The sequence below is a fragment of the Meriones unguiculatus genome, chromosome 18, assembly GCF_030254825.1.
Source record: "Meriones unguiculatus strain TT.TT164.6M chromosome 18, Bangor_MerUng_6.1, whole genome shotgun sequence".
Lineage (NCBI taxonomy): Eukaryota > Metazoa > Chordata > Mammalia > Rodentia > Muridae > Meriones > Meriones unguiculatus.
The window spans coordinates 21,505,966-21,527,727 of NC_083365.1; the positions used below are offsets into that span (position 1 = coordinate 21,505,966).

A 21,762-nucleotide genomic window follows, 5' to 3' on the forward strand; every position below is an offset into this window, starting at 1 on the left:
TATTTCCTTCATCACACTGGGTACTGCAGAATCCTACATAGCCTCTCTAACACAGCATTGCTTTGTGCCTCTTGACATTCGCTATGGCTAGAAGGGTCTTGGGAGGACGTGGAACTGGTAGGAGTGAAGGGCTCTGTTTGAAAAGTGAAGCTGGCTCACTTTGCCCAGCTCTAAATGCCCATTTCTCCCTCTAATGTCTCCCCCTTGAGCTGTCTGTCTGTGGCCATCCTGAAAGCCTTTTGCCAATGAAAATTATCCAGAACTCTGAGTTGAGGCATGGGGAGATGGTTTCCAAGCAGAGAATGTGGTTTAAGCCTGAAAGCACTCAACCAGCAAGAACTGTGCCGCACCTGCCTCAAGCTTCGGACTAGGGATCCAGGTGCTTTTCATCCAGAAGATCAATCAGCAAGGGGGCCGGGCTCAGCCATTCTGAGTCAGATCTCGACTTTACAATCCACATGAGGCAAAACAGGCCGTCACAGTGATGTCACTCCTGGTTCTGGAATTTCTGGTCTGAGCTTGCCTGTTAGTTCGGGAATTAGTTCGCCTTTGCGGATGTCATTTTAGCCTCCAGCTGTATGTCTGGGGGAAGACAGGAAAAATTACCTGATTCTTTGAGGTACGAGTCTCATCCTGGATCTCAAGCTGATCTAACATTGCTGAGTTCAAGTGAGCCTTCTGTCTCAGAATCCCAAGTGCTGGGGATGGGGGTACCACCAACCCTGGCTTTATGAAAGAGTTGTGGTTAAAGAGATGAAAAGAATCTCCTAAGAGTTCACTCTCCTAGAAACTCTTTTTGCCGGCGACTCTCCTGCCCAGCCACGGAGATGATTTGTGGCCCACAGGAAGGGAGAAGGCATAGGCAGTTGCAGCTGGAGGCTCACAGTGGTCATGAGCACCTTAAAGCCTTTATCTCTGGCAGTTTAAGAACAGAGAGGCTTGCCTCTCTTCTGTCTTTTGTTATACTAGCTGGCCGTGTCCCTGCCTCTATGCCTGCATCACCAGGCACTTCTGCCAACCCAGGAAGGGAGTCATGAAGTGAATCCTTTTAGGGTGTGGGTGACTTTGAGCATAGCATGTAAGGGAATAACTGAGGGAGGCCAAAAGAGGCATGAACTGTCTTTGAGTCCCCATGAAACCCTGAGCCTGAGATTTCCATGTTTCTGCTTAAGAGCTGTGGGAAAATGAGGACCTGAAGAAGGGATGGTGTGGGGCTTTCTGGCAGCTAGATGAGGTTAGCCCTGATTATAACCTCATCTAGGGCAGACTAGTTAGAAACAGGAATAGCTGGGCCCTTGCCTTACCCACTAAACAGGACCATGGCACAACTAGCTCACGGTTAAGCAGGACCTGAGCTAGGAATCAGAGTGCTAAGCAGGACCCCAAGAATCTCTTGGAAAGGGACCAACCCGTCTCTTGCCTGGGAAAAGCAGGCTCCACTCATTTCCGGGAGCACCTCAAACCCCACCTCCAGCCCCAGTGGCCACCCAGCACCAGTTGCCCCACCCTTCCCACTTCAGCGCTACTTGTCAGACCTGAGCAGCAGTAAGTATATCCAGACAGACAGCAGCTCTGGAAAACAGTCACGCTCCCTCCTGGGACCTGGGCTGCTGGCCATGCCCTTGACCCTCTGGCCCAAGTGGCTGGTAGGTAAGGGACTGCCCCTTCTCGGAGCAGCGCTGCTGCGGAAGAGAGAAAAGACGGAACCACAATGGAGCCACTGGCGGGTAATGTACTCTCTTGGGAAGGGTTGACTGCAGAGTCCTGGGAGACAGTGCCCTGTAGGGACTAAGCCAGCCACTGCACAGGGTTTTGATTTAGGGTGGAACATGCCACAGGTAACCTGGAAAAGCTCAAACTAGAGAGCTGGGCCAAGGCCTTGGCTCTTGAAAGTATCGCCAGAAAGAAGCGATGGCAGATCCTGTGACCATTGCCTTTGGTTGGTTTGCCAGGAATGCGCTCATCTGGCTGCATGACCCATTGTGGAGAGAAGGGATAAAGGGATTTGTTAGCATTCTGAGGGTTAGATTGACACCTAGAAGGGTGGAATTTGGCATTATCTCTCTCTCTCTCTCTCTCTCTCTCTCTTTTAACCTAATCTTCAATCTAGTGACTTGTCAGACCAGTACGAGCTGGGAGACCTGTGTCTCACCTGCCTCTGGTTGGTCTTCCAGCTCTTGCCTGGAAGCTGATGGGTGCAGTGGTTACTGGCTTTCTTTTTTTAATGCTTCACCCTCTTCAATTCATCATCTCAGTGGCCCAGACCTCATCGAGAGGACAGCTTAGCTGCTCAGAGTGATGCTTAGAGTTGAGCTGATCCCTGGGTCCAGGCTCCTCACCAGTCCTGACCATCCAATACCTTGGGCCTTGCAAAAAAAAAACTTCCCAGAGCTCCTGGCACAGGAACATCAGTGACCCTGGCCCAGGGCAAGCTCTGTGATAAGATAGAGAAGAGAACAGGAGCGAGAAAACACTTGAGAGAGGTGGTCGGGCTATCCCTAGCTGCCTGGAACTGAGTTCCTGGGGTTCTGTTGTTTCAGAGGGAAACCCACCCATACTACGACCTTCAAGTGAAGGTGCTGAGGGCCAGAAACATCCAGGACACAGATCTGTGTGAGTGAGCCTCACCCCACCTTCTCCTTTTCTCAGAGTGGGGTGTGTGTGTGTGTGTGTGTGTGTGTGTGTGTGTGTGTGTGTGTGGAATGCCCTCTTGGAGTACATTGATGGGCTCATGTTGACCACTGAGGGGGTACCCTGGTGTGGGGTACACAGGCAGACAAGAGCACTGGAGGGGTGAATCCAGCCTCCTGGCTCTGGGAGGCTCTCTGAGGGCGTGTCAGGCTCATGTTGCCACACATCAATGCCTGCTTTCCAGGAGATTTGCTGGTGCCCACACAGGGCACAGAATGTAATGGCCTGAACCAGGCCATTTGAAGGAGTTGCTCAATGGTGTGTGCTGCCACGGGATCCTTTGACCTGTGGCTGCTGCTGCAGGATTTCTGTCAGTTGAGTGGGAGGTAGAGAGCCAGGAACACCAAAACACCCCCACCTGCCACAGGCAGGCAGCCTTCACCCCAAGCCCAGCCTCCTCCGGGAAACCTTTTCGAGACAATAAGAGTTTGATGCCAAGTCCCTCCCCCCTCTTACCTGCAGTGTCCAAGGCTGACTGCTATGTCCAACTGTGGCTGCCCACAGCTTCCTTTAGCCCTGCTCAGACAAGGACAGTGGCTAACTGCAGTGACCCAGAGTGGAATGAGACCTTTCATTATCGGATCCATGGGGCTGTGAAGGTATGGGTCAGTAAGGGGCTGGGCATGGAAGCCAAGGAGTTCCTCCACAATGCTGACCCCTCTGTCTCATGCCTAGAACGTCCTGGAGCTTACCCTCTATGACAAGGACATCCTGGACAGCGAGAAGCTCTCCTTACTTTTGTTTGACCTGAGTAGTCTCCAGCCAGGCCAGCCTCACACAGAAAACTTCACTCTGAACCAGCAGGTGAGGCCTGCCTGGGCTAACACTAAATCTCCAGGAGAAGACCCCCACCCCTGAGCCATGGACAGGCAGCCATCTTGGCTTGGCCTTGGTCACTGCTGAGTCTGAAACAGCAGCATGCACATATTTCTGAATGAGTGAAGCTCTCCAGGGAAATGCTATTTCCCCTGCTCCCCAGGCCTATGAGACACTATTCCAGACTAATCTCCTAGGCCTGAGAGCTGAGCAAAGGTGGGAGGCAGGGGCTGTTCCCGAGATCTCTGAAGGTTTTTGAAAATTGATGCCTTGCTCACCCCCACGTAGGATTCAAGAGAGCTGCAAGTAGAATTTACTCTGGAAAAGAGGTGAGTCTGGTTAGAGCTGGCGACTATCCGTTTCCTCCAAGCAGCAGTCCGCAAGTCGGAACTTGCCTTGGAGGCCTGGCTTCAGAGAGGTCAGCCTGGTTTTGACACCTGCTTGCATGCTGGGTGGCAAGTTTCCCTACCCGCAACCCTATCATGCTTCCCAGGCTCTGCTACCTGTTTTGACCATGTTGCTATAGTAGGCATGGGAAGGGGGATGATGGCCCACGAGCCCTTCATCTTTTACAGTCAGATGCCTGCATCTGAAGTCATTACCAATGGGGTCCTGGTGGTGAGTAAGGAAGACGGGGATGGGACTGTGTGGGGCTGGGGAGCAGGAGACTGTGGCTGAGTCCACGATGCCCACGTGTCTCCTGAGGACACTGAGTTCTTCCTTAGAAGAGAGATACGCCAGGGGAATGAGGGTCAAGAAGCTGTCTTGATTCTGTGTGGGCATCACAGAACCATCACTCCCATAGGACCCTGGCTGCTGAGACTGCTGAGGGAGCCTTGGAGGGTCCCATAATCCCCTTTCCTACCAAGACCCTTTTCTTATGAGCCCTGGGGAAGTACATGGAACTGCCTTGGGGATCTTCACAAAAGATCCCTGCCCAGAGGGCCCAGGTCCCAGATGGCTGCTTTGGCCCTTGCCCTAGATAGTCCTCCCTCCCTCCATCCTGGTCAGCCCCTATGAGCTCTCTGACTCCCAAGGCTTCTGCTTTCCCCAGGCTCACCCCTGCCTGAGAATCCAGGGCACGCTCAAGGGAGACAAGACAGCTTCACTTGGAGAGCACGGTGAGTTTGGTCCTCAGCCTCTGGGCTCGCCTTCTTCCTGGGGGCTGCGGCTCTCAACATTCTCACTGCTTAAAGCAGGGAGAGGGCAGCAGGGACTGGCCTGAGAGCAGTCTCCCCAACCCCTGTGACCAGCCTGTGCATACTCTTCAAACCTCAGCAGAGGTGCTAAAGAGCTAAGTCAATTGAGCAAGTGCTTTTTAAGCCTTTGGTCACATTCTGGCCAACCACATGTTACTGGCCCAAAACAAGCCATGTGGTTAAACTCAGAGCTAGAAGGCAGTCGGTAAAGTCGGCCTCCTTAGGGGAAAGAACTAAGTCACTCTGTTGTCGAGGAAGAACTGAGAGGTTGGGAGAAGGGAATCCTAACAGATGACATGTCTTATTTCTGACTCGTGCAGCCTGCCAGTCTTGTGTAAAGCTGAAGCCTCCACCTTCAATGTAAAATCTCAGTTATAGAAGTAACAAGACGAGGCTGAGGGGATGGCTCAGTGGGCAAAAGTACTTGCTACATGAACTTGAGGACCTAAGTTCAAATCCCTAATATCCAGTTCAAAAGCTGGGCATGACCCCCAATGCTATGAGGGTTGGGGAAACAGATAGACAGAGACAGGAAGATTCCTGGAGCTTGTTTGCTGCCAGCCTAGTTCCAGATCGAAGGAGAGAGCTTGTCTTAAGGGTAAAAGGTGAAGCATGACAAGAGCAGGACTAACATCCTCTGATCTCTTTTGTGTGCACAGGCATGCATAGTCATATACACACATACATACACATACAACTTTAAAAATAACAAAATGTCTCAACCAAAAGTCATAGCATTATGGAACCTTGAGCAATCTCAAGAAAGAGACATGAACTAACCAAGAAAACTACAGCTGCTTGGTTGTGGCTGCATCTCCTGTCAGTTGGAATGCTCCTTCATAGTTAAACATCCTTGAGGCTGCAGATTATTTAAAAAACTAAGGCACCGGGGCATCTCCCCCACACAATGTGCAAAGAGCCTGCTTCCTCAAATGACTAGCTTCGTTATTATTTTGCCTCCCTCTAGGGTTTTCAAAAGGACCGTGAGAAGGGAGGGGGGTTCTAAAAGGGACATTTAGTCCACTCTGATTTTGTGGGGGAGGAAGATTGTATTATCACCCTTGGAATATGTGAACCAGCACAAAAATATTCATAGAAATTCCTTAACATCCACAACCCAGACCTCATGGTGCTTCTCCCTGCTTTGTGGCAACCCACCGCAATCTCTCTGTGGAGTGTTTGCTTTGATAGACAAACTGTTAAAATGTGTCTCTTGATCCAATCCATTCCTCTAAGGAAAAAAAAAAAAACTGAGAAGACACACACATACTCCTATAACAACATGGCAAAGAAAGAGAATCCTGGGGAAAGATCAGGATTGAGGCCATTAATGTAGTCTGTCAAAGAGGTGACAGCCTAGGAGGAGACATCCAGATGTGGGAGTGGGCAGTGAGACAGCTGTTGGCCCTTCTCACACGGGGACAGCGGCACCTGTGGGATGAGTGTCCCACTGGTGACGTGGAGTCTGGCACTATGCTGAGCACATGACGTCTATTTGATCGTGCTTCCTCATGGCAACCGTATAGAGCAGGGGCAGTCACTAACCTCTTCAGCTCCCACAGCCAACACGTGGGAGAGCAAGGACCAGCCACAGAGCTGACACACTCCAAGGGCATTCTCTTCACCGTAAGGCCGGGCATTTCTTCAGTGAATGGCACATCTCAGTCTGGCTCCATCTCAGGCCATAAACCTCGGTGGGAGGGGGAAAGCACCTCACCAGGGGTGTCCCCTACTTCAGGGCGTGTCAAGTCTGGCTTCATCTTGGGCAAGAATAGGATCCCATCTGGACCTCTGCTGTCCTCCTGCCCTTTGGGTCACTGCTGCTTCTGTGATGTGTTTGGAAGCACGCCTCCCCTGCATTGCATTGTGTGCCTGGGCCTGGATGTCAAGCACCTCTTACAGCTGCTAAGAAGCAAGGCAGCAAGAGACCCCACTGTCCCTTGCCAGGAGGCCCCCCTATTTCTTTGCTTTTTCCCGGCCTGGCTCTCACCTAGCTTGAGCTGACCTCTGACCCCCTCTTCTTCTGCCAACATACAATCCTCTGTACCCAGAATGCCATTCTGCCTTCTACCTCCTTGTCTGAATCTCTACATTCTTCCAAGATCTTCTACTTTGGGGAGCTAAGGCCACAGCATCTTGAAGCATATTTCTCTGTTCACTTTGGCCGCAAACCTCCCCCAAAGCGAGGAACATGATACACAGATGGAGTCACGGGATTTGGAATATTAACAGCTGAAAATTGGCGATTAATGCAAGAAGGAATGATATTTATATTATTAGTTGTGGTTAGGTAATTAATATAAAAAATTTCAAAACCACCAGCCCTATAGACTGTGGGCTTACCCATTTGCTGCCCTCCTAGTATTTGTGTGTTACACACTATACCAGGGCTGGCTGGTTCTAGAGTCTAAGAGCTCCAAGGCTCTTTTCCTGTGGTCAAGGTACCCAAGTGAGCAGGGAGATGAGGGCTAGGGGTCTGGGGAAGAGGCGAAATCACTGTCATCTGGGATGGCACTGTCCTAAGCCACACTTACATCAACCCCATTTTACCTCTCTCTGGCCCTCTGCCCTCAGGCTCGAGGCAGATCCGGCTGGCCGTGCCTGGGGCCTACGAGAAGCCACAGACAGTACCTCGGCAGCCGACCTTTACCTTCCACGTGAACCCAGTGCCGAGCCCCACGCTGCAAGTGGGGGTGGAAAAGCCCCTACTTTTGCAGGTTAGTTAGTGAGCCGCGGCAAAGGGGAGGGATAACGGAATGAGCCCCTGAAGGAGGAGGCCGCAGCGTGCCCGAGAGGCACGCCTTCTGCCCCACACTGCCCCTTGGTGCTCTTCTCCGCAGAGCAGCCCCACTGATCAGCTGGAGGCTCAGAGCAGCAAGCCGGGCCAGGCAAGCCTCCTGCTCTCCTCTCTGCCCCTCGGCCAGGAGGAACAGCACACTGTGGCGCTGGAGAAGGGAAGGTTTGGTCTGGTGCTTGCCCTGTGATCACCAAGAGGGGTCTGGGGCACACACTGGCGGGCTACCTGGGGGCCGAGGGCCGCAGCTGCGGGTCTGACTCTACTTACTCAGTGATAAAGGACTTCTGCCTTTTTCAGGGCCAGGAGGTGACTCTGAGTGTGAAAGCAGAAATGAGGTGAGATGGGATTGCTGGTAGAAGGCCTTTGGAGCTTAGCTGGAAGTGGGAAATACTCCAGTCGGTTCTGCTTTCCTGCCCACTCGGCTCAGGCCGTGGGAACCAGCTCTTTGGTACTGGCTGGGAGTCCCCTGGGGTGTTTTCTGTGGGGCTCCTCAGGACGCAGGCTGTACTCCAAGTTCTCCTCCGTACTCTCTGCACCCCATCTGGAGCAGCTCTGGGGACTTAGACCTGCGCCTTGGCTTTGAGCTCTGTGACGGGGAGCTGGAATTTCTGGACAAGAGGAAGCAGGTCGCAGCCAAGGCCCTGCAGTGGGTGATGGGACTGAGTGAGGCTCCACACAGCGACCAGGTATGGGACGGAGGATGAATTCGACCAAATCCAGTCTCTCCCCTTGAGGGGTCTTGTGTGGCTAAGCGGTGACAGGAAGCTCAGAGGAGGAATAGGCAGCAGAGAATGAAGAGAAAGAACGGGCTCGCTCACCTGAGCCAACGGGCACAATCAGCAGTCAGGAATCGAAATGAAGACCTACACAGTTCTCTAGCAGCGTGGGCGGTCATAGCAGGATAGACCACAGGCTGAGTGGTCTAACCAACAGAAACTGGTTTTCTCAAGGGATCCCCTTCCTGACTGGCAGACATCTGAGGTGTCACATGGCCGTTTCTGTGTGTGTGTGTGTCTGTGTGTGCATATGTGAGTGTGTGTGTGTGTGTGTCTATATGTGTGTCTGTGTGTGTGCGTGTGTGTGTGTGTGTGTGTGTGTGTGTGTGCACTCAGGAGCAGGAGTTCTCTTACCCACAACCTTCCTTGAGAGACAGAGTCTATGTGGTCCCGACTGGCCTCAAACTTGCTATGTAGAAGAGTTGGCCTCCACCTCCTGAGTGTAGTGATTAAAGGCAAGTGCCAACACACCCACCTCCCCAAATGTTTTGTTTTGTTTTGTTTTGTTTTGTTTTAATGGTAAGTATTACTACTGTGTAGCAAAGGCCTCCTATGTAGTCAGACTAGTCTTGAACTTAGGGTCCTCCTGCCTCCGTCTCCCAGTTGCTGGAATCCCAAGGCTGTACTTCCATGTCCGGCTCTCTTCCTCTTCTCATCCGGACACCAGTCCTGTCAGGTTAAGGCCCTCCCCTAGTACGCTAACTATATTGCTTCTTTATTGGCTCTGTCTGCAAACAGACTCATATATGAGGGGTGGGACTTGAACAAATGAATTCTCTCTTTCTTTCTTTTTAATCTTGTCTCATATATTACATCCTGACCACAGTTTCCCCTCCTTCCCTCTCTCCACCCCACCTTCCCTCTCCCCCAGATCCTCTGGCCTCCACTTCCCTCAGAAAAGAACAGGCCTCTCAGGGACATCATGGCAAGCTACAATAAGACCAGGCACATACCATGATATCAAGGCTGAAGGAGGCAACCCCGTAGTAGGAAAAGTCCCATAGTAGGCAAGAGAGTCAGGGACAGCCCCTGTCCCTCCGTTAGGATTTCCACAAGAACACTCAGTTGTAACATATATGAAAAGGACCTAGGTCAGACCCTCTAGGTCAGACCCCTAAGCACAGCCTGATCTCTGCGAGCCCCTACGAGTCCTGGCCAGTTGATTCTGTGGGCCAATGTTCTTGTGGTGTCCCTGACCACAGCCACAAAGCCTTCGACCTACAGTTGATCCTGCCTGCAGAATGTTCTGGGACCAGAGTCTTTAACAAATTCGTCGTCAGACCAGAGAGAGACTTCACCCGGCAACTGATGATGGGAGCAGATGCAGAGTACCACAACCGAACATCAGGGGCCACTCTGGGAGTCCCGCATAGGAGGCAGGGAAAGGGTGGGAGGGAGGAACAAATGGACTTTGAAAGGGCGTAACTAGACAGTAGTCAAAGGGATCCAGGAGCGGAGGCTCGGTGGGATCTCTTGGGCAAGGACCAGCTGGCCTGTGACGGGGACGCTGAGAGGTGGACTGGAGGCAGAAGTCAGGAAAAGGCCGGTAGCCTTGTCTCCGTCACACATGTAGAGCAGATGTGGAGCACTGCCCAGTGACAAACCTAGATTGCATATCAGGTCAACAGATGTGGCCACTGAGTGCCAAGTATCTCTTCTGTTTTATCCAGACAACAGGGTCCCCAGTGAGCAGGGCCAGAAGCAGAAAAGGCTCGTGTCTGGGGGGCAGGCCAGAGGTACTTGCTGGTTCCTGTCACTTCAGCTTAGTGGTCCTCAGCTGCAGGCAATTCTATTCCCCAAGCCCCAGAGGACGTGTATCAGCGTTAGCTGCGAGTGGTAGGTGGATGGAGGAGAGTGCCGCTGGCATCGACCGAGGAAAGGCCAAGGGTGCCGCTGAAGGTCCTGCAGAGCCACAAGGGGCCAGCCAGGACCAGGTGTTCACATTGCAGACTGGGTCTGGTGAATCAAATATACCTTCCCGAGACAGGCGGCTAAGAGCCGCCTCTGAAGCCAGGCATGGTGGTGCATGCCTGCAGTTCCGGTACTTAGGAGGTAGAAGCGGAAAGCTCAAGACCATCTTTGGCTACATAGTGAGTTTGAGGTCAACCTGGGCTTTGTGAGACTATCTCAGAAAACAAAAACAGAACAACAACCCAACAAACAAACAAACAAGCTGCAAAGGCTCAGTCAATAAAATGCTTATTGGAGTTCAGATCCCTAGCACCCACGTGAAAAAGCAAAGCTTGGTGGCACACGTCCTGGGAAGAGGGACGTAGTCACGGGCTTAGAGATTGGTGGCCAGCTGGTGAAGCTGAATCTGTGGGGGGCTGGGTTCAGGGAAAGACAATGTCTCAAAAGACAAGGTGAAGAACAAGTGAAAAATCACAGCCGGTATCATCTTTAGACCTCCAAGTGAACGTGTGCTTACACACACACCTAGCCCCATGTAACCTTACACATCAGTGTTGTCATCTATAAAGGGGGGGGGGGGCTCACTAGGTTCCTGGGAGGCGTCAGTGAGCTAATGCTTGGGGCGTGCTTACAGCAATGTCCGCTGTGGGTGAGCAGTAATCCCACAGCCCAGTGTTGTCGCTATGGAAGTCTCGCTTTGCCTAGGTGCCTGTGGTAGCTGTGTTAGGCTCTGGGGGCGGAACCAGAGCCATGACTTCCCTGTACGGCAGCCTGGCCGGGCTGCAGGAGCTTGGCGTTCTGGATGCCGTGACCTACCTGAGCGGGGTTTCGGGGTCTACCTGGTAAGTGAGGTGGGGCAGAGTACAGAGCAAAAGTGAGCTATGGGTGGTTAAGGACGTCCAGGTGATCGGATGGAGTCTCTGATACGGGCCTGGGAGCCTGCCTTTGTGAGGATCAGGGTGGCTGAGAGGAGGCTGGGTCCCAGGGACAGGGGTCTGAGCGAGGGAGGAGGTCGGCAGGTGTTTGTGACAGGGCAGAGGATCCTTCCTCTAACTCACAGGCATCCCCTCCATCCGCAGGTGCATCTCTACGCTCTGCACGGATCCATCCTGGTCCCAGAAGTCTTTGCAGGGCCCCATTGAACGTGCCTCGGCTCGAGTCTGCAGCAGTAAGATAGGGTTGCTCTCCCCAGAGCGGCTGCAATACTACTCCAGGGAGAAGGCGGCCTGGGAGAGCAGAGGCCACACCATGTCCTTCCCTGATTTCTGGGGCCTCGTGGTCGAATATTTCCTGAACCAGGCGGTAAGAGAGCGGGAACTGACTGCGTTCTCCCCATCCCATCTCCCTTTCCACACTTCTTCAGGCTGACCCTTATCCCGGGGTGGAGTAAAGGAGTGTTTTCAAAGCGGTTCCTGCCCGCCCCTGGGGCGGAGCGCCACACCCACGCGTTGGCCAAAGCAGCCCTGACCCATGCCGCCACCAGGCGGTTGCTGCTAGAACTGCAGGCCCAGTCTCTCAGAGGCAGAAGGTTCAGAGCCGCTGAGCCGCAGTGTGGCTGTTGGTTGGAAGCGTGGCATCTCTTTCTAAGTTAAGAAGTTACATCTCCTAGAGATTTTCTTTGTAAAGAAACTAGACTGCTTTTTCAATAGCTCCCTAAAATTGCCAGTCTGGCTCGCTCTCTTCTGATATGCTTTCTGGAATGAAAAACAAGGGAGAGAGTATTCCCGGAGGCACTGAAATTATTAAAAAACAAACAAAACAAAAAAACCTACCCACAGGGGTCTTAGCTCGGCTGCAGCCTCAAGCTGTAGCTTGGCCTTGACAACTTGACGTCAGAGTGCTGACATCAAGCCCTGGGGACGGAGAACAGGGAGTCCTCCCAAAGCCAAGCTGTCTACTTTCTTTCCTGCCCAGGAAAACCCTGCCAAGCTGTCAGACCAGCAAGAAATAGTCAGCCAGGGTCAGAACCCATACCCCATCTACGCCAGCGTCAACGTCCACCCAAACATCAGTGGGGAAGACTTCGCAGGTGCCTGGGTGTGGACGCAAAGGAAGGAGACAGGAAGGGGGTGATGGGAGGGTGGATAAGGATGGGCTGTTAGGGACGAGTGGGAGGAGCTCCCAAGCAGGGACCTTGGCGGAAGGGGGCATCGCCGTTTTTTGGAAAGGCAAGATCCCTGCTAAGCCACGAGGACCCCGCTGACTTTGTTTCCCCCAGAGTGGTGTGAGTTCACACCCTACGAGGTCGGTTTCCCCAAGTATGGGGCTTATGTCCCCACCCAGCTCTTTGGCTCTGAGTTCTTCATGGGTCGGCTGCTGCAGTCCTGGCCAGAGCCCCGCATCTGTTACCTTCAGGGTAAGTCTGCGCTCGGAGGTTGGAGACTGCCGGGGATGGAGGCAGGCCCTGATGCGGGGCCCTGACTGTCTCTGCAGGCATGTGGGGCAGTGCTTTCGCCACCAGCCTGTATGAGATCTTCCTGAAGACGGGACACTCAGGCCTGGGCTTTCTGGACTGCCACAGAAGCACTGTGAAAATCACAGGTGAGCGCAGGGACCTTGTTCAGCCACCACCACTTGCTAGCAACTTGCCAGGCCCAGGAGAGAGGTGGACCAAGAATGGTTCCGTTTCTCACTGTTTCATCGCTTCCCATCTAGAAAGCAGTCCAAGGTTCCGGCTGAAGGACCCCACACGGCTGCCTACCAGGCTCTTCACGCCACAGAACCCCTTCTCTCAGGCCGTGCTGGACATATTCACCTCCCGCTTTACTTGTACCCAGAACTTTAACTTCACCAGAGGTCTCTGCTTGTACAAGGACTACCTGGCTAGCAGGGAGTTTGTGGCCTGGAAAAGTAGGTGGTACTGTGGGTGTGTGTGTGTGTGTGTGTGTGTGTGTGGGTGTGTGTGGGGGGGTTGTTTTGAAGAAATCTTTTATGTGCGTTGGTGTTTGCCTGCCTGCATGTCTGTGTGAGAGTGTCAGATCTTAGAGTGACAGACAGTTGTGTGCTGCCATGTGGGTGCTGGGATTTGAACCTGGGTCCTCTGGAAGAACACTCAATGCTCATGCCTACTGAGCCATCTTTCCAGCCTGGCGGGGGGGAGGGATTGTAAGTGGATCCTTTCTATACATACATCTAGCTCACTGGGGCCAGCACTGGCTTTTATCTGGTTGGAGGAGGGGGAGGCTCCTGCTGCTGACGGGGAAGGATTTTCTGATTGCTGAAAGTGGTGAGAGGCAGGGTGGACGGGCTTAGGTGAGGTACTCCGTGGCTGTTGGGAGGTGGGAGAAGAGGATCACCAGCAAGAACGGCTATACTCATCCCTGTGCACCTTACAGAGAGACACCCTGATGCCCGCCCCAACCAGCTCACACCCATGAAGGACTGCCTGTCCCTAGTAGATGGAGGCTTTGCCATCAACTCACCATTTCCGCTGATCCTGCAGCCCCAGCGGGCTGTGGACCTCATTGTGTCCTTTGACTACTCCCTGGAAGCCCCGTTTGAGGTAAGGAGGGAGAGAGGGGTCTCCTAAAGGGAGTGGCAGGGAGGAGAAGACATCTATGCTGAGAGGCCCGGCTGGGTGTTTGGGTGTTACCCCTCATAGAAGGTACCGTTCAAGCATCGTTGACAGTCCTGGTCTCCCAGCTGGAGGATTCTGGGATTATGATAGGGCGTGGAAAGAGGGTCTCAGGCATCGTCTAGACTCTGTCCTAGAACCTGGCCAATTATGGTAGGATTTCTTTTCCAGGGTGGGCCTGGGGTCGCTTTTCTTTGTTACTATGGAAACACCAGCCATGAAAGTCCTCTTAGGGAGACAGCTTAGGGAGTCTGGTGGTCTCTCTTTGATTTCCTCTTTGTCCTCCTCGTCCAATGACTACCTAGGATTGAAGAAGAGATAAAATCACCCTTCCGACACTGCCCTTTTAACCAGCCTTTTAACAGGGAACAGAGGAGGGGTTGAAGATGGGATGGCCCTATTAAGGGGAGGAATGAAGGACTACAGTCTCTCTAGACACTTATTCCAACTCTCTTAGGGTTCCTGTTGCTGTGAAGAAACACCGTGACCACAGCAACTCTCTCTCTGTCTTTTTTTTAAGATTTATTTATTTATTAGTATACAGTGCTCTGCCTGCGGGCCAGAAGAAGGCACCAGATCTCATTATAAATGGTTGTGAGCCGCCGTGTGGTTGCTGGGAATTGAACCCAGGACCTCTGGAAGAGCAGCCAGCGCTCTTAACCTCTGGGCCATCTCTCCAGCCCTACAGCAAGTCTTATAAAGAAAAATATTTAATCGGGGCTGGCTTACAGTTTTAGAGGTTTCGTCCATTATTGTCATGGCCGGAAGCGTGGAGAGGCACATAGGCAGACATGGTGCTGGAGAGGGAGCTGAGCGATGTACCTCTGGATCCCCAGGCAGCAGGAAGAGAATGAGATTTGTTCCCTCCAGCAAAGCCACACCTCCTTGCACTCCATATGGCCTGTGGAGGCCATTTTTATTCAAACCTCCCAGACACCTTCATTTGGCCAACAGAAAGGTGGCTGGGAGTTAGCATGAAGCCAGAGGCTTGCCTCTCTGCCCAGGTGTTGCAGATGACAGAGAAGTACTGCCTGGACCGAGGGATCCCCTTCCCCAGGATTGAGGTGGGCCCCAAGGACCTTGAGGAGCCCCGTGAGTGCTACCTGTTCACCAAGGCGGAAGACCCCTGCTCGCCCATCGTCCTGCACTTCCCCCTCGTCAACAGGACCTTTAGGACACATCTGGCCCCAGGTAAGGGGAAGTCCCAAGCCTGTTCTAACCTCCAGGGGAATGTGGGATGCTGGTCTGGGAGCATTGCTCCTGGAGGGCCTGGGTAAACCACTGCTGCTCCCCACTGCCTGGACCTCTGTGCTCACGATGAGTCAAGATGGCCTCTCCCACGGAGCAAACCAGATGGGCTGTGCAGGGCAGTGTCCAGGGCCATCAGCTCCTGGCCAGCTTCATAGACCACTCCAGCCTAACCTTGCTCCCACCCCACCCCAGGTGTGGAACGACAAACAGCTGAAGAGAAGGCCTTTGGGGACTTTATCATCAATGGGCCAAACACCCCCTACGGAATGATGGACTTCACCTATGAGCCCAAGGAGTTTGACCGGCTGGTGACCCTGAGTCGGTACAACGTCCTGAACAACATGGAGACCATCAGGCATGCCCTCCAGCTGGCTCTGGATCGGCGGCAGCAGGCTGGAGAAGGGGTCGGGGGCTGAGCTGGTGAGAGTCAAAGGACCGCGGGAGAGATGTGACGGAGGACTGTTGTTGGAAGTATATGGCATTGGGCTGATAATGCTTGTTATCAGCCCCATAGTTGTTACGGCAGTATTGTCTAACCCACCATCATAATCAATAAAACACAGACGCCTGTCAGATTTTATAATTGCCTTGTTTACATTGGGCTGGGTAGGTAGTTCCTCCCAAGCTACCTTCCATCATCTCCTGGCCTCCATTCCATTCCATCCGCCTTAACCATTCCTATCTGGGCCATCTCCCATCCATAATTCCACAAGTACTTGCTTATCCTTCATCTGGATTGCTCCTTTCCATGATACTTTTAGAGTCCTTCCTCCTGGCCCACGTGGTTCCTTTTCCATAATAACCCATCATGGCTTCCTCCTCTCTCTGTCTCCGTCTGTTTCTGGTGATTCTCCTCTCCCCAAAGCCCGGGAACTATAGCCATGAACCTCCTTCTGCCCTGCCCAGGTTTTGGCCTTTTAATCAACCAATCGGGAATGATTTTTTAGGCAATGTTAAACAGCCATAATTGGGGTACATGACAGTTTGCACAGAAACAGTAAGAATTTCGGGGGCAAGCAATTAACAAATACAAAGCACCTGACCATACTCCAACAATTCCTTTTTTTTTTTTTTTGTCTAATTAAAAAGGCTATTTAAAAAATATGTATAGTAAAAATAATTATGAAGCAATTATAAAGACCAATAGGTAAGACTCATACGTCTAAGTTTAAATGTATTTTGCAATTTTGAAGAAAATATCTATCCTATTTACGAGGGTCTAAAGTTTTGTATCTAAATTACTTTTATTATAGCTTGTATCTATCAACCTAAAAACATCTATTTAGACCTTAAAATATCTTTTTAATTCTCTAAGCAACCAAGCTTGATATAAAACTATAATTATCTGGTCTTCAACCCCATCAGACACTTGAGAAGGAATAAAATTAATTACCCGAGTAAATAGGAAGTGTAGGCTAGCAGCCTCCAAAAAATAAAAATTGACAGAGACAGTTTGCTGCCTGAATAGCCACACAAAACTCTCTCTGTAACTTTGGGGCATCATCTTCAGTCTTCTGTCCCAGTATATTTGACAAACATATATGTGAAGCAGGAACTATTTAGGACTTGCTTACCCTGTCTTGGCAGAACTTGGCAGTCGACGTGGCCTGCATTCAAGCTTGCCCATTTTAGGCAGAATTCTGTCTGTGGTAGAAAGGAAGGCTTTTTTTTCCCCCACAGGTGGCTATCTTGCCACATTTGAAGCCATCTCCATGCGGAGGTTCTTTGATGCTCATCATCTTCTTTGAGGTCGATATAGTGCTGCCAGGAATTGACATGTCTCATTGTCAAAGAATCATTAAAATAATAAAAACATTTTTTTAAGATTTATTTATTGGTTATGTATACAGTGTTCTGCCTGTGTGCCTGCACACCAGAAGCGGGCACCAGATCTCACTATAGATGGTTGTGAGTCACCATGTGGTTGCTGGGAATTGAACTCAGGACCTCTGGAAGAGCAGCCAGTCATCATAACCTCTGAGCCATCTCTCCAGCCCAATAAAAACATTTTTAAATGCCATATTTTGCAGGTCTCTGAGGTTTTTGAAGACTTATCTATTTATTTTTATATAGTCTATCTATGGTACTATATGTTAAACCTAGGCTGTATATTCCTGTAATAAATTAGACTAGTATCTGATATGACCAAGAGTTGGTTAACTAACAATTAACTTGCATTGCTTGATTATCCTAAATAGCTTGTAATAGCAGTTTAAAAGTATTGGAAGTAAACCCTCTATTTATGAGTTGTGTGGATATAATACCTCATATCAGAGTAAAGACATAGGAGTATAACAAAGAAACCTTGAATTTGTATCAGTATACTAAAATTTATATCAATGTATCAAATAACCTTATTTAAATATACTATCTCTAAGTTGACGAGTAGATACAATAATCTACCTTTTGTCTTATTGTTCCTGTAATATATTTCTATATTCCCCTTTGTTTTTCTTCAGCCCTTTTCTCCTCACCTAAGAAAGACAGAGAAAAAAAAAGGAAAATCCCTGAGTTTAAGTTTTTATACCTTGTTTTTTTCTCTAAATAAGACCCCTGATAACTTATAACCATCTCCCAATGACAATAAACATTCATAGTCCATTAGAACAAGCAAAAACCTACCCAATCCCTTTTTTAGGGAAATGGAGCATCACTAAGGTTTGCTTCTTGCTGATTTTGGGGGTGAAGGAATCTTAACTGGGGGCCCAAAGTAAATTGGGGAATATGGTTAAGCAAGCTAGCATTAACATTTGTGGTCCAGTCTCTAAACGCTGAGAAATTCCAGACTTAATAGAAGTCCTGTTTGGAGCAGTATGAGATGCTGAACTAATTGAGATTAGTAGCTTTCTTCAAAGCTCCCTTGGGAGCAGGCTCTGATGAGGAACAGCATCTGAGGTGACTGAAGTTGGAAAGCTGGACCAGGCAGGATGCTGGAACAGATGTGCTAGCATCTCAGCATGCTGAAGGATGAGTCCTGTCAGGCCTGATCCGGCGTCATTCAGTTAAGGGTGGTTTTCTGCTCTTTGTATGAGCAGAAGAAAGACATTTTTCCATAAGCCAGTCTGGGCTGTAAACAAAAATGCAAACCAACTTTGTCTATGCCATTTAAAAGGAGAGCATGATAAGTTTTGAAGATACTGTGGCCTAGGAATTTAGGAAGTCTCTCTGTCATACCTGATTCTTATTACTTTGGGTGGAGTCCAAAGCCCTTTTTCTTTTCCTGTTGCCATAAACATAAATCGTTCCTTCCAACATAACATAGTCTTTGCCATCCAGTTTGAAGTTATTGTAAGTATAGAATGATCCAGTTTAGTCGTCCAATATTTATTCAGGTTTCTTACATTTTGATCTTCCTCAAAGGAGATAATATTATTATTGACTCTATACACATCTTCATGTTGATAAGTCAGGACAAGATTGTAAAGAGTTAAAATATATTGTTTTATAGACATGATATCATTTTTATGGAGACGGGGTTTTTCTGTACAGCCCTGGCTCTGCCTTTTTCCTGAGGGGCGGGCCTAACTGCATTAATTATTTTCTGTTAGTTAGCTTTCTTATCAATTTCCGTGAACTGTAGGCTGTTCTGAGCATTAATTGATTATTTTGAACTATTTCCTTAGCGCTGATGAAATCAGCTTTCAGTTTCTGTGGACGCTCCACACTCTAGGAAACCATTGGGCTACTCAGAGTATAAATTAATTACTCATCTTGTGTTAGTCTGAGTTCCCTTCGTTTTATTCTGCATATGGACTCAAATGAGGCTGTCTCAGGGGTATTTCCAGGTGTCATTGTATCAGCCACTTGGGATATTTCCCGAAGGCTCATCAGAAATCCTCCCTCTGTGGCGACCGCCATAAGAGTCAAGCAGCTTGCTCTGTGATCCCTGGCAGCATGTGTGATAAATTAGCCTGCATGGGACCACATGTGAGGTTTGGTGAAAAAACTAAAAAAACAAAAAACAAAAACAAAAAAAACAACAAGAAAAACATCTTTGCTCAGGAATGGTTCTCTGGCTTGTGTCTCTCCAGTGGTCCACGGTAGTGGCAGCCAGCTCTCAGTTATGTTGGTTTTCTCCGTTTGTCTCCTGCAGTAGACTGCCTTTTGTTTGTGGGCGCATTTAAGAGTTTCTCTTAAACAGACACATAGGAGACAGTTTTTGACCTGGAAGGTTTTAGGTTTTAAGCTTGGGTTGTCTTGTTGGGAGCTTATTCCCCCTGCCAAACTATAATAAAGTATGACTTTAAGGGCATGGATGCAGAAAATTAGTTGGGCACCATTTGTTGTTGAAAATAAATTAGGTGCCAGGATAATAATATTTATTATTATTAGCCCTATAATTGTTATGGCCATATTATCTAAACCACTATCATAATCAATAAAACACAGATGCCTGTTGGATTTTATAATTGCCTTATTTATGTTGGGCTGGGCAGATATTACCTCCAGGCTGCCTTCCATCATCTCCTGGCCTCCATCCCATTCCATCCGCCTTAACCATTCCTATCTGGCTCATCTCCCATCCATAATTCCATAAGTACTTGCTGATCTTCATCTAGATCACTCCTTTTCACACCAATCCCAGAGGCCTTCCTCTCGGCCCACATGGTTCCTTTTCCATGCTAACCCATCATGGCTTCCTCTTCTCCCCTCTTTCCATCTCTGTTTCTGGGGTGATTCTCCTCTCCCCAAAGCCTGGAACCTTAGTCATGCCTACCTCCTTCTGCCCTGCCCAGGTGCAGGCTTTTTAATCAATCATTCAGGAATAATTTTTTAAGGCAAGGTTATACAGCAATACTTGGGGTACATGACAGTTTGCCTGTAAAGAGTGAGAATCTCAGGGGACAAGCAATTCACAAATACAAAGCCCCTGACCATACTCCAACAGAGGATCTCAGGCCAGGGTGTGCTTACAGGGGGGTGAAGACTTTAAAGAGTTTCTGTTTTCCTGCTTCCTCCCCAGGGAAGATGGGACAGTCTTTCTCCCTATGAGTGCTTATGGATTCTGGGAGGGAGAGAGCAGGGTTCCTGTTATGTTGGGTTGTGGAGAGAACCAGGCAGCAGCCTCATCGGAGAGCCCCCCCTCCGCCACAGAAAGACCCCTGGAAACAACCCAGGCACACAGCGAGAGCTGTGAGCTAAGGAACCAGTTGCCCTCCTTACACTGAGTCTAGAGGCAGAGCTATAACACTTCCACAGAGGGAGCCAGCTCTGACCCCCTCCGGAACTCCCCGACTCAGCACTGTCAAGAGTACAAAGGAGCTGTGTGGGTCACCAGTCTGTCACTGGGTGTGTGTTCTACTAATTCTTCTTTGCAGCCAGGCCTCTGGCCCTCCCTCTCCAGGCCACCCAGCTAAGGCCCATGAAGTGCGTGCTAAGATGGCGCTTTGCTCTTTGAAACCCAAGCCGCGTTTTTCTGGTTCATATACACAGTTGCCACAGTGTGCAAATACAGACTTCCCATTGTCAGGAGCCAAGCAGGGGTGTTTAGAACGGGCACCTGTCAATCAGGGGCAGAGTGAAGGGACAGTTACATACACTGTATCTGTGGGTACATGTTCCAATGTGTGGGCCGGTGAGCAGGCCAGTTCCTTCCCATGGGATGGACAAATGAGGTGGGGGTAGACCCCCCCCCGGGATTGCTGAGGACCTACATAGTTCCCTCTCTCTCTTTCTCCTTTCTCCTGAGAGCCTCTCCAGAATGAGCAGACTTCTAACCCGAAAAGAGGAGAGCCATCCTGGTCAGGCTGCCTCCCTCTGACTTGCCTCCTGGGCCTCATCTTCCTCAGCCAGCTGTGCTCTGGTACCAAGCCCTCTGAGGCTGTGTACTGGCTGAGCTGCTCTACTCAGGCACCCCTTGGCTTCAGGAATGGGAGGTTTGTTTGGAAGGTCCTGCTGTGGCCATTGTCACCACTGTTTGCCTGCCATTGTCACTGACTGCCATTGGACTACCATAATTGTTAGGACTTAACCAGTCGCGGAGTGCACAGCTAGAATCTTTATTCTGTCTTCAAGCTTCAGGAATCGGCTGGACTCTGGCTCCCATCTTCGGAGCAGAGACCCTTTTGTCTGCTTATCCAGGCACTGAGAGAGGATCCTGCTGGTTTGCTGGGTTGGTGAGTCTTCTGTGATTCTCTAGCTTTGTCTCAAAGCAGGGACTGCACACTGAATTCATTGGGAGCTGCATCGATGCCAATGGCAAGGTCCGTTTCAGGCCGCGTTCCTCTTCCCAGCACCCCAACTTTGCCCCCTCCCCCGGCACACTCTAAATAAGGCTTCCACAGTAAGTCTGGGGACAATTTCCCCGGGGCCTCATCTGGCACCAGGTGACCTGACCTGCTTTTCCTGCCTCCCCAGGCTTCTATGACGCTATTTTCTCCTCTTTTCCTTAGTTTCTTAAATACTTCAGGGAGTTTTCTGGGATCTCTAAACACTTTCCCGGCACACGTCATCCCCCCTTCTTTGTTTACTTGGTTTCAAACACAACGTTTTCCCCCCTTCAGACAAGGTTTTTTAACTTTACTTACATTCACTATCACTGAGTGCTGGGATTAACAGAACAAGCTACAAATCATCTTTTTGGGTGATTTTGTTCAAAGACAGTTCTGGGCTCTGAAATTCAACTCTTCTGCTCACTGTGATTTTTATTCCCCACGGCACACGTGTGGGGAATCAGAGGACAACTCGCAGGACTGGAGCCTCTTAATTCGCCACGTGAGTCCCAGGAATTAAGCTCAAATCTTCAGG

General features: G+C 50.2%; 1 protein-coding gene across 2 annotated transcripts; it reads left to right on the plus strand.

Moving 5' to 3' along the window:
* Nucleotides 1–1,514: 1,514 nt before the first annotated feature.
* Pla2g4f (phospholipase A2 group IVF) lies at nt 1,515–15,582 on the plus strand. Of its 2 annotated transcripts, XM_060371532.1 has the most exons (20): nt 1,515–1,727; nt 2,541–2,613; nt 3,154–3,290; nt 3,367–3,495; nt 3,796–3,836; nt 4,083–4,125; nt 4,562–4,628; nt 7,281–7,423; nt 7,547–7,658; nt 7,799–7,838; nt 8,054–8,189; nt 10,896–11,032; nt 11,270–11,492; nt 12,105–12,219; nt 12,409–12,546; nt 12,624–12,731; nt 12,846–13,040; nt 13,526–13,692; nt 14,769–14,955; nt 15,208–15,582. In XM_060371532.1, exons 1-20 carry the CDS (start codon nt 1,617–1,619, stop codon nt 15,429–15,431), a joined length of 2,526 nt encoding a protein of 841 aa, XP_060227515.1. In that variant the 5' UTR covers nt 1,515–1,616; the 3' UTR covers nt 15,432–15,582. The 2 variants fall into 2 exon arrangements, with proteins under 2 accessions (XP_060227515.1, XP_060227516.1); XM_060371533.1 differs by lacking the exon at nt 2,541–2,613 and having other exon boundaries at nt 1,550–1,727.
* The last annotated feature ends 6,180 nt before the right edge of the window (nt 15,583–21,762 follow it).